This window comes from Lagenorhynchus albirostris, chromosome 9 (genome assembly GCF_949774975.1).
Source record: "Lagenorhynchus albirostris chromosome 9, mLagAlb1.1, whole genome shotgun sequence".
Classification (NCBI taxonomy): Eukaryota; Metazoa; Chordata; class Mammalia; order Artiodactyla; family Delphinidae; genus Lagenorhynchus; species Lagenorhynchus albirostris.
This window is the reverse complement of record NC_083103.1, coordinates 38,833,711-38,846,083: the sequence shown is the minus strand read 5'-3', so window position 1 is coordinate 38,846,083 and position 12,373 is coordinate 38,833,711. Positions and strand designations below refer to the sequence as shown.

Here is a 12,373-nt window from a genome sequence, read left to right as displayed (position 1 = left end):
GCAGTCAGGATGGGTGACTCACTGCCTTCTCCACAGCCCACTCCCTGGGCTGGGATGAATGTAACTATTTTCCTTGAACCCCCCTGTCCACAATGCTCTCCGAGGGCTGTGGCCTCTCTACAGACCGACAGCCTGGCCCCTGACTGCCATGGACACCCACTCCTGGCACAAATGTCCATCCAGACTCCTTCCTCCTAACCACCCCCTTTCTTAGCCTCATTTTGCTTTGTTTTTCAGAGTTCAGGAAAGGGTGCTGTAAGCTTGTTTTGCAAAAGTTTATCAGCACTCTTCTAAAGCAACACATTTCATTATTGTGTGAAGTTTAAGCTGCTGACCTAAGATACCCAGAGGCTCTCTGAGCATCAGTGGTTTCCAAATCCTGACAAGATCTTGGAATCACCAATTCCTAAAAAAGCCCCCCAGAAAGATAAACGCAAACCATTGATTGCCCTTGAGTGAAGGGAATAGAATGTCTGAAGACACAGGGTGGAAGGGAGACGTTTTATTACATATTTTTTTATATCCTTTGATTTTGTACCCTTTCAGAGTATTGTTTAATAAAAAAAAGACATTAAATTTAAGAAAAGCCAAATAAAAATGAAAGAACTGGGCTTCCCTGGTGGCACAGTGGTTGAGGGTCCGCCTGCTTATGCAGGGGACACGGGTTCGTGCCCCGGACTGGGAAAATCCCACATGCCGCGGAGAGGCTGGGCCCGTGAGCCATGGCCGCTGAGCCTGCGTGTCCAGAGCCCGTGCTCCAAAACGGGAGAGGCCGCAACAGTGAGAGGCCCACGTACCACAAAAAAAAAAAAGAAAAAGAAAGAACTATAGCTACATGCAACAATATGGGTGAATCTCACAAACATATTGTTGAAAGGATGCAAGATATGAAAGAATAAACACAGTATTATATATGGGCAAAATAGAAGTGTTTTGGATGCAAATATAGGTAGGGAAACAAAACAAAACAAAAAAGCAAGGAAATTATCAAAAAAGTCAAGATAGTGGTTACCTCTGGGAGAAAGAGAAAGGGCCTACACTGGGAAGGGACCCACAGGCCCAAGGGCTTCTGATTGCTAGCAAAGTCCTATTTCTTAGAGTCACAGACGTAGAGAACAAATGTAAGGATACCATGGGGGAAAGGGGTGGGGTGGGAGGAATTGGGAGACTGGGATCAACACATATACGTTATTGATACTATGTATAAAATAGACAACTGATGGAAACATGCTGTATAGCACAGGGAACTCTACCTAATGCACTGTGGTAACCTAATGGGAGGAAGTCCCAAAGGGAGCGGATATCTGTATGTATATGGCTGATTCATTTTGTTGTGCAGTGGAGGATAACCACATTGTAAAGCAGCCATCCTCCAATAAAAATTAATTTTTTAAAAAAAGTCCTATTTCTTGGTCTGAGTGTTGGTATGAAATGGGTAGTCTCTTCATTATTATTTACTAAATTATATATCCATGTTTTTTTGTTTGTTTGTTTGTTTTTTTCAGTACGCGGGCCTCTCACTGTTGTGGCCTCTCCTGTTGCGGAGCACAGGCTCCGGACACGCAGGCTCAGCGGCCATGGCTCACGGGCCCAGCCGCTCCGCGGCATGTGGGATCTTCCCGGACCGGGGCACGAACCCGCGTCCCCTGCATTGGCAGGCGGACTCTCAACCACTGCGCCACCAGGGAAGCCCAATATCCATGTTTTATGTCAATTTCAGGATGGATATCATTGTTTCACAAAAATAAATATAAAACAAGCAACCAACAACAAAAATGGTAAAACTGGTGAACATATATACAACTAGGAGGAGGGGAGAGAAGACCCACCCATCTTGGGGACCCTGATGCTCAACCAAGTTGAAAAGCCCTGCTTCCAAGCCACAGCAACCAAGCTATGGAGAGGAGCCTCTGTCTTCATCTATTTCAAGCTGCTTGTTCTGCACAAGGGGAAACTGAGGATGCTCAGAGAGGGTATGGGCCTTGCCTGAAGACCCAGAGACAGACAAGGGCTGGAATCCAGGCAGTTCTGCTCACAGGCCTTTTTCCCTTTGCTCCTCGTCCCAGGAGGCAGGCATCTTGCATTATATTAGCACCTGTCTGTCCCAGCCATTCCTGCTATTTGTTTTGCTATTTTCCACCTCCTGTTTTGTGGCTGGTGCTCCATGACTCTTAGATCTGGGAGTGGGAAGGAAATCTCAAGATAAAGAAGTTCACAATGACCCTGGTTCCCTGCACCATTTCTTCCAGCTCTGGGCTCTAGACCATGGCTGGAAGCAGGTGAACGGTGAAGACCAGGTATGGGAACTCGTGTGAACTGTGCACTGATCTTGTCAGATGTCCTAAGCATACACGGTGCCCAGGCAAAGCTCCTTCAAGCCCTTGTTGGCGAAAACCTAGAGGTCTCCATTCCAAGGTCCCCTCTGCTATAGCTTCCCTGTCACTCGGACCAGCCCCCTCATGTTTTCCAGCCAAGGCTGGCCTGCCCTGGAAACATGAGCTATCACAGTACTTGACCACATCTTTTATTTCCTTAGAGTCTTCTGTGCTCCCAGACTCAGCCAAAGGCATGGCCCCTCTTTATGCCAGGCAAGCCAAGGTGTTGGCCCAGGCAACCACACAGGCCACATACCTAACCTGAGGACCAGGGCTGCATGTCCAGTTACATGTCAGATGGCACAAAGAATGGGCAGGAGATGTGGATTGGATCCACTAACTAATATGGAGACCTCGTGCAAATTTTAACACCTTGGGCCTCAGTTCTCTTACCTGTGGGATGGAGATGCTGACCTTCCTGTCTATACTCCAGGAGGTTACTGTGAAGATCACATGTATCCTCACCACCCAGCACGATCCTCAGCTGCAGGTGGAGATAAGGATACCCTTCTGCTAAGATGAGCTCACTGCCCAAACCGCAGGTTTGCACGGAGCCCTGCATGGGGCAGCCACACACTTCTCTGCACGATGCAGATCACAAATGCTACCCTACTCAGTGCAGTCACTGCCTCTTGCTAGGCTTCAGTTTTCCCAGCTGCAAAATGGGAGAGTGGGCTAGATCGCCTCTAAGGGCCCTTCCAGTTCTGGGAGACTAAGCACAACGGCAGGAGCCCCTACCTCTCCTTAACTGCTCATGGCTCAGGAACCCCTCAGGACTCTGGCTGGTCTGTCTCCCCAAGCTTCCCTAAAAGCTCCTCTCCCAAGAGAAGAGGACCTGAGGACAGACAAGGACAATCGTCTGCCAGAGAGGAAACGACAGCGCCCAGCTCCTGGTCATCAATACTCACAACTTTGGGCTTCGTCTTGGTTGGTGACTGAAGGGGAGACATCACCTTCCTCAGCTGGGGCAAGTGAGGTCGGTACGGCACGTAGGTTTGCAGCTGGGGGAAGAGTCGAACCTCCAGAGGGGTCCGCATGGGGCTGGTGGGAGGGCTGGGCAGCAGGGACGGCTTGCTCTCAGAAGAGGAGATTGAAGGCACAGGCGGGTAAGGAAACAAAGGCACTGTTTTCCTCTCTGAGGGGTGTGGAGAGAAGCAAAGGGTGCGATGAAACAAAGACCCTCTTCCTCAGAGGACAAGGGGAGTGACTTAGGCCACGAAGGCCCGACCTCCCCAGGGACCATCCCCCAGGCTCCAGGCGCTGGCCTCCACCACCCCCACCCCCAGGAAGATGGCCCGCTCACCCGGATTTTTGACCGATTCCACCAGGATTCTGAAGTTCTCTTTATTTGCACTCAGGCCTGCAGTGACATCTTCGATCCTCCAGAGATCCTTCTGTATCTGCGATTTCTCCTGAGAAAGAGGAGGCAGTGGGTTCACTTCCTTCTTAGCTCCTCACCAGAAGTTTCTTCTTAGGACTTCTGCTGTCATTCAGACAGAGCCCCTCACCCTGGGGGGCAGTATACCCTTTGGAAACCCCACCAGGTCTACAGCCAAGCCTGCTTCATGGCTTCCTGGGCAAGTGCAGACGTGAAAGACGCCCAGGGTCCAGGGGAGAAGTTTCAGAGAAGCTCTCACAGTCTGCCTTTCCTGTTTCCACCTCACTTAAAAATAGACTCCCTTAAATACTGTATGATTCCACTTATATGAGGTTATCTAAAGTAGCCAAATTCAGAGACAGAAAAATAGAAGGGTGGTTGCCAGAGGCTGGGACGAGGGGGAACAGGGATTGTTTTGTTAATGGGTACAGAGCTCCACTTTGGGCTGGGGGGAGGGGGGAATGCAGATTGTTGTTTAATGTGTACAGAGTTGCAGTTTTTCAAGATGAAAAACACTTCTGGAGATCGGCTGTACAACAATGTGAATCCACTTAACAGGACCAAACTACACTTAAAAATGGTTAGGTAAGTTTTTATGCTACGTATATTTTACAATTTAAAAAAAGACTGTCTTAGGCAACCATGGCAGAAGGGAAGAGAAGGCAAGGACTAGAGGTTACACCATCCCTATAACATAAAGGACATCTTTTTGAAGACAGAGCTGAATCTTGGGATATGGGATTTAGTACAAGGGGCAGTGGATATTATTTGGCAGTAAAAAGGAATGAAGTACTATGTCTGCTACCACATGGATGAACCTTGGAAACATGATGCTAAGTGAAAGAAGCCGGACACAAAGTGCCACATCCTGTATGGTTTCATTCATAGGAACCGTCCAGAATAGATTAAGTCCATAAAGACAGGAAGTAGATTAATCCTTGGCTAGAGCAGGGGTAGAAAGTTGGGGTGGGGGTGGGGAGTGACTGTAAATGGGTACCGGGTTGCTTTGGGGGCTTGATGCAAATGTTACACAACTGACTGTGGGGATGGTTACCCAACTCTGTGAATGTGCTAAAAAAAAAAAAAAAAAAATCAGTGAATTACATACTTTAAAATAGTGAATTTTATGGTATGTGAATTACATGATAAAGCTGTTATTTTTTTTTAAAAGTACGATGGGAAAAGAGGCAGGCTATACAACCATGCGCAAACTCTGAGAAGCTACACCCAAACCACTAGGGAAGAGGCCCTAGAAAGAGGTGAGCAGGGTCTGCTGTGATTAAAGGGTCGTGGGCACCTTTTAATCGAGTTGTGTAAACATCAGATATGGTATTCTTTTTTAAAAAATTATCATGGTCCCACCCCATGGACTTAAAAAGGAAGGCTCCACACCCCTATCTCCTTTCCAGGTACATCGCTGGCCTCAATTGGAAGAGTTCTCACGTGTGTGATATTTATGGACCACTGCTCCTGGATACATCCCCACAGGGCTGGGCAGTGAGCAGGTTCTCAGTACATGTACGCTGAATAAATAAAGGACCAATCACATAAAATTCCCTGATCAAATACTATCTAACAGGCATAACAACAGACGTCTGAAGCCTCCCTCCTAAGGGGAGCTCACACTCTCATACTCTCTCCACCCTTCCAACGCCAGTGCACATCCTCAGGGCTGATAAGCAAATAACAGGCTTAATGCTCAGCTCCCCACTAAAGAACAAGTGTCCTAAAACAGACATGTTACTGAGCTAACAGGATTATCTCTAGAGCTGAGGTCCCCAAGCAGAGTGTTTGGGAACAGGTGAAGAAGGAGCATGGGGTTAAGATCATCTCTCCCTCTCTCTCTCTTTCCTCCCCTGGCAGTCTACCTGGCGTACTTCTACCTGTCAGTTCACAATCCTGCCCCCATTTTGCCTGTCACCTCAACGTGTAAGAGAAGAGCAGAGAGAAGCAAAGGCCAGAGAACTTCAATCCAAGGACGATGGAATTTCAGAACTTAACGACAAGGTGAAGGAAGCTTTTGGGGAACACGAGAGTGGGGTTTCATACCTGTATCCTCACATCACACCGAGCAGGAAGGCTCCAATGTACTACATTCAGCAAAGGCTTGAACTCACTGTCCAGACGTAGGGACACCTACACGTAGCCTCACCTCTCACTGACTCTCAGGGTTACCTGGAAGTTCTCTTACCCTCTGGTTTCCCTGCTTGGGTGGCCATGAGGATCTTCATAAATAAAGCGACTCATCTTTACTCAAAAGGCTATGGGTTTTCTCACAGCCAACCCTGGCTAAAGAGGGGTGAGTTTCCAAGCCCCACTGCTGAGAATTTGCATATGGGGCTGCAAGCCTATCTCCAGCGTCAATGATTTATTCAGGACTCTAACAGCTTGCCTGGCCTAGAATTACACCAAAGCAGTTAGCACAGAGCCGGCTCAAAGAAAGGCTTTGTGAGCTTCCCGGGTCATTGTGGCACTCAGGGAAAGCATGAGCAATGCCACTAGGCTAGGTGGAAATCAAGCTGCAGGGACCAGGCTTCAGACTGGCCTATCTCCTAGTGACTTACAGGGCTAAGTTCTCTAGGAGGTCCGTGACAAGACCTATACACGGCATCCATTTGTTTTCTGGAGGGAAAAAAGGATCCTGGGCCTGCTGTATGTTACATTACCACGAAGTAAGGCACACTAGAAATACAAATAGCCAATAATCATAAAAAAAGATGTTTAACCTACTAGTAATTAAATGAATGCAGATAAAAACATGATGTCCTTTTTCAGCACACAGACTGGCAAAAATTAAGAAGACCGATAACATCAAGTGTTGGCAAGGATGTGGGTAAACAGGTTCAGTACTCTCATGCACTATGGGTGGGAGGGCAAATGAGTGCAGCCTTTTAGAGGGTGATTTGGCGGTATCTGCCAACATTTAAGATGTACACTCAAGTCAACCCAACAAGTCCACTCCTAGGAGTCTATCTTAGATAAATGCTCATAAACAAGCTCTAAAGGCAGTTACATAGATGCTCACTGTGATACCATTTATAAAAGCAAAACACTGCAAATAATTTAAATGCCCATCAGAAGAGGAATGGCTAAATAAAGTATGGGATATCCACACACTATGAAATCTGACCAACAATGTCTAATACAATTTCTGAGATTATGTAAATCTTCCATAATCTGTGCTGTCCAATACAGAAAGCCACTAGCCACATGAAATAATTCCGGTGTGGCTAAGGAATATATTTTTAATTTAGTTAATTTTAATTAATTTATGTTTAAATTTAAATAGTTACCATACAGGGCAGCATAAACTTGGGGGTATCTTTCGTGGAAAGATTTCCATTACATACAGTTATGACAAGAAAAGCAAGTTACCAAACAATGTGTAAATATGATTCCTGTTTAAGTAAGCCCAACTCCCTCCCCCAAATAAATTATATGATACTATGTACGTGCATATGTTTGGAAATGCACAGAAAATGGTCTGGAAGGCAACACTGCAAACCGATGGCACTGATTACATGCTGGGAAGGTGAGGGACTGGGCAGAGAAGGGAAGGAGGGAGGAGGAGCTTTTGTGTCCTGTTTTAGTTTTGCTTCTCGTTGTTTGGACTTTCCAGGGAGATGCATTTATGTGTTTTCTGTATAATTAAAGAAACATAAGGAATGAAAAGCTAAAAAAAAAATTATGGCTGAAATTAATGTGGATGGTTGAAGTCCAAGAAGATAAGTCTAATGAGACCGAACAGTTCAAGGAACTAGTAACTAGAAACAGTTGTTTAAAGGACTTTGCCAACAATATTCACCTATTTATTTTCAAGCCACTATGCTAAATACTGGGGATACAAAAAGAAGAGGAAAATGTTAGCTCAAATGAAGGGAAATTATGGGAAAAACCCAACAGCCACAGGAGACAGACAAGTTCTGCGTGACCTCACAGGCCAACCCTGAACTACAGGCAAGAGTCTCCTCCACATACGCCTAGCCCAGGCTCTCTGGGACCAGCTCTACAGCGCTGAGTGGAGGTGAGTGGAAGCATAGCAGGGCCTGGGAAAAGCCTCCTAGTCCACAAACCTAAACCTCCTCCTGAATTCCTTCAGTTTTCTGGGGTGATGCTGATGTGAAGAGAGTCAACACATTCATTAAGTCACTTGAATGAAGAGGCTTGGCTAGAACTAGTTCATCAGTTAGCAAGCCTGGCCCCCGACTGGCCCAATAGGCTGCCTTGTACACAAGAACCCTCAGTTAACGCTTGCTGAATTCAAATAAATAGAATTTATGTCAGGGTCCTGAAAGAAGAGATACAGATCTGAAGTTAGGTTCAAAAGCAGGCTATTTTCCATTTTCAAAACTTTGAGTGTGGGGGAGAAGCCTGGTTGGGCACCCAATGGGGGAACACTGGCAGCTGGAGGACCCAACCTGGAAGAAGGAAAACCACACAGGGCCTTTCTTCCTCTCAGCTTTGGAGGCAGAGGTAGTTATCAACGGGGCAGCCTGGTTTGAGGGCAGAGAAGGCAGGGCTCTAAGGCTGCCTTTCCTGAGTGAGGCAGGGGCCACAGCAATGGGTATCACCCACCTGGCCTGAATTCACACTACTGATCAGGTGAAGGCTTGATAACATCTATCCTCAGGAGTCCGGGAGGGAAGGAGGCGGGGCTTCCTGCTGCTAAGTGAGTAGCTAGGAACCCAAGGCAGGGCCAAGAACCAGGAACACAGATCACCCTCAAGTATCTGCAAGGTTAGGTCACTACTGTCTCCCCTTGGGGCTGTTTCCCCAAATGATCAGTAGTAAAACCCTTAGAAAAATGCCCAGGAGCTTGTCTTTGAGAGCAAAGAGGCAGGGGGAGCTGAGGCGAGGCTTCTCACGACAGCCTGGCTGGGGCAAGGGTTCCCCAAGGGAGCGCTTGGGGTGGTGAGCAGGCTGAGTCCAGGTGCAAAAAGAGAAGGCCCCTGGGTAGGGCTAACATCCCCCACAGGTGAAGACTCCAAGAAGAAATCAGAGCTCAGAAGGGATGAAGAACCCTTGGGTCACCTGGAAAAAAAAGGCTCTTCTGTGTCGCTCCTGCAGGGTCTGCTTCAGCTGCTCCACATCTCTCTCTAACTTCAGGTATTCATTCCAGGCATTTTCCATCTCCTGTTGGCCAAGGAAATGCTTCTGATTCTTCGTTATGCCACGCCCACCCCTCAGAAGGCCCCATGAGCACCTGTGCTCCTGACCACTGCTGACCCGACAGGGGAAGAGGGAAGGGGAGCCTGGTGGGTCTCAGGCAGGCCTGGGGAGACAGACAGGCCACCTGCACCGTCCCCTCTCCCACCCTTGGGGATGCTTTGGTTCCCAGCTCTGGCAGAAGAGGCCTGTACCACATCAGATAGACAAATAAAAGAGTAGAAATTCTGACGTCTCAGAGTTAACTGTACACAGATCAGGGGAACAGTCTTGCAGGCTGCTCTCAAACATCTGACCCCTTGGGTGTCGCTGTAGCCACCCAGGAGTCACTGGCAGAAAGCACCTTAAGGCACCGGTAGAGACAAGGTAAGCTACTGTTAGGAGGCAGCCTGGAGGCGTTCTCCTATGCCAAGACTCTCGCCCCCAGCCACCAACTCCACTACAGCTTGGGAGGTGAGAAAAGCAGCCCCCTGGCCAGCCCATGCTGGGGAGGGCAGGGGAGCGTCTGCCACCCTCCACACCCTCTACGCACAGTGGACTCTCTGGAGAGCTCTGCCCGGATGTGGACAAGGTCCTCCTGCAGCAGCCTCTGCTGGTAGGCAATCTTCTCCAGGTGCTGGGGCTGGTCTCGGTACTGCTCCATCTGCCTGTGCAACACCTCCAGCACGGATTCCAGCTGATCCTGCACCAGACAGACCGGGGCCAAAGAGCAAGAGAATGGCAGAACATTCCCAGGAGGCCGTCCCCTCCAACCCCGCCACGCCACGCCAGGAACTAAGCAAACCTGCTGGATCTAACCGAGGCTGAAGGGGCCAGGGGCCAGCACCCAGCTAGGGGCCTGAGAGTCAAGGCCTCTGATTCCAGCTCTGACTCTGCCCGTTGGGTGGCCTCCTGGGACAAATCACCTAACAGCTCTGTGCCTGTTTCCTCATCTATAAACTGGGCATTAGGCCGTCCACTCCTTAGGGGGTAAACTATGAGGCTAAATCAAAGAACAGATGGAAAACTCTCTAAGCACTTGAATAAAAAGGCCATGTTATTTATAAACCTTGAGCGTCACAAACATAATGCCTTGTTAAAATGCGGAAAAGAAAAAATTCACACGAAGTGTCTAAGAGACCAAACATCAGTGGCTACCAGCCTATTCCTCCCATCCCGACCAGACTTGCTTCCCCTATGGCCCAGATCCTTAGAGGAAAGGAGCTTTAGGAAGTGAGAGCCTCTGCCCTGCTACGACTCTGGCCACTTTCTCCAAGGCAGCCCCCGCTTCCCTGGGGTTCAGGGGCCTGGGGTCATCACTGCAAGCCAGTGGAGCCGTACTCTCCCAGGCTCACCTCACAGGGCTTCCAGGGAGAGGTGGGGGTGGCCCAGAGCAGAATTAAGGTCAGGGAGGTAGTACTTGGAATAAGTAGGCTGAGGTCTCCCTATAAGGTTTCCTCTGGGTTCAGACAGAAACCCCACAAGAAATACCCTTTCAATTCAAAGACGTTGTTCTGGATAAACAGACATCTGTTGTCCAGTACTAACATGAGAGTCCAGTCTATACTGAGGAAACACAGGATGACAAAACCCCTGCCACCCAGCCCAAGACTACACAAAACTGATACATACTTTGTTCTCCTTGAGGGCTCGTATCTTGTCTTCCAAGTCCTGGAGGATCCTGTCTTGTTCACAGAAGACGCTCAGTTTAACCTGTGAACAAGAACAGGTTGGAGAGGGCCTGGGATGATGAGAAAAGGCCATGGCCTTGGAGCATGATCCAAAAGCCTTGGGCTACAGAGCCATCCAAACCCTGCCCGAAGCTGCCCACCCTGGGTCTGGAGGCAGCAGGCAGGTGAGGGGTCAGCCTGTTACTCTGCTCACTCACGTCAATGTCACTCTCGGCAATCTTCACTGGCCTCAGACTTCGGTCCTTGAGAAGATCCCGGCCTGTCATCTGGGAGGTGAACAATTTAAAGGAGGTTTAACCACGGGGTTCGGAATCAGAAGTCAAAAAGGAAAGTTACCCCTACAACGGACAGGTGTGGAAGTCTCGTCAGTGGCAGGTAGGGTCACGGCATGGAAAGGGCAAAAACTTGGGCAATACCTGCTTTATTTTTATGCTTATTTCATTTCAGGGAAAAAAGAAAACCTTTTTGAGATCTTTTAGTAGTACTTGTAAATTTCTCAAATTGAAGAAAACACAGATTTTCAAGTTACAGTATCATCAACCGTAAAGGCTTAAATTTGCCCCAAGTGAGTTCAGTATGAATCTTGGAAGATTCGCCACTGATAAGAGAGTTTTGCTACTAAACCTGGGGTCAAACATAATTAACAGAAGTCCACGACCCCGCCCAGGGCCATAGGATGGGTGGACCAAGAAGAACTAGCAAATCCCTTGGGCATTGTTGAGCCTTACTTCAAGGAAGTCTGAACAGCCCACCTCCCCATGACTAAGATCAGCCTTCCTCACTCTTCTCCTATTTGGGAAAAGGATGTGGCCAAGAGAAGAAACCTGGACTGTTCCTGGCTGAGGTTTTCAACTGATCCCTGAATAGCTGTACTTGCAATACAAGTTACAAGCTACCCTGTCCTCTCAAGAAAGGAAACCACAAAGCAGTGGACAAAAATCACCCAAACTTAGAAGCCAGTGGAATTTCACAACATTTGCCATCTTTCCCTAGACCCAGCGTGGGCGACACGTTGCCCATCTCTCACTGACACCTATGAAGTTAAACACTAACTCTTTTAGTCCGTGTTTTCATTTCCTCCAAATCTCCTCCTTCGTCAAAAACTGTGCAGGGGCAGGGGAACCATTTTCACAGATGTACCCCCAGGGCCAAACCATGGTCAGGGATGGCCAGGTCAAACGTGCCCCTTGTAGGGGAGGCTGTCTGGCTGAACTCCATTTTGCAGATTTGACCAGAGAAATGGAGGATGGAGCTAGCTATAGCAGAGCTAGCTATGCAGAGGGTCCCAGTACGGAGGGACACACAGCTGCTGGAGAAATGGCCCTCACTTTCTCCCTACTCCGTTAAGTTTGTGAGTGTGAATCAGAAGCAGAGATATATTAGCAAACATTCCCCTCAAAACTCAAGCGGACCACGTGCCCAAATCTAAAGGTCAAGGGAGAAGCCCTCTCCACGCCCTGAGCGGAAGGCTGAGCCTGGGCTGCAGACCCGCCCCCACTCATTCCCCTGCTCCCTTTGGCGGCACAGTAGAGGATAGGGACCACTGTCTCCTTTATCTTGGTAAAGTCAGCCCCGAACGGAAGGCCTGGCACACTGGAATGCACTCGGCAAATTGATTATTGCCTCACAGGTAGGTGAAAGGGAAATACATGTAGGTCAGTCCTAGAAAAGTAGAACTCCAGCCAAATTCTGCTCTTCAAACTGGCAAATTTTGTGTACATACAACCATACACACAGTCACAGAACACACTGACCGCAGCAACAATCCACAAAAAATGCTCCTG

General features: G+C 48.4%; 1 protein-coding gene across 5 annotated transcripts in view; it reads right to left on the bottom strand.

The window, feature by feature from the left end:
* PLEKHA7 (pleckstrin homology domain containing A7) overlaps nucleotides 1-12,373 on the bottom strand; it is a 209,295-nt gene that overhangs the window by 14,706 nt on the left and 182,216 nt on the right. For all 5 annotated transcript variants that reach the window (XM_060159596.1, XM_060159597.1, XM_060159599.1 and 2 more), the window contains 6 exons: nucleotides 10,787-10,855; nucleotides 10,531-10,611; nucleotides 9,452-9,601; nucleotides 8,785-8,886; nucleotides 3,679-3,787; nucleotides 3,284-3,510 (listed from right to left, as the gene is read on the bottom strand). In XM_060159596.1, coding sequence (XP_060015579.1) covers nucleotides 3,284-3,510; nucleotides 3,679-3,787; nucleotides 8,785-8,886; nucleotides 9,452-9,601; nucleotides 10,531-10,611; nucleotides 10,787-10,855 — 738 coding nt within the window. The remainder of the gene's footprint in view (nucleotides 1-3,283; nucleotides 3,511-3,678; nucleotides 3,788-8,784; nucleotides 8,887-9,451; nucleotides 9,602-10,530; nucleotides 10,612-10,786; nucleotides 10,856-12,373) is intronic.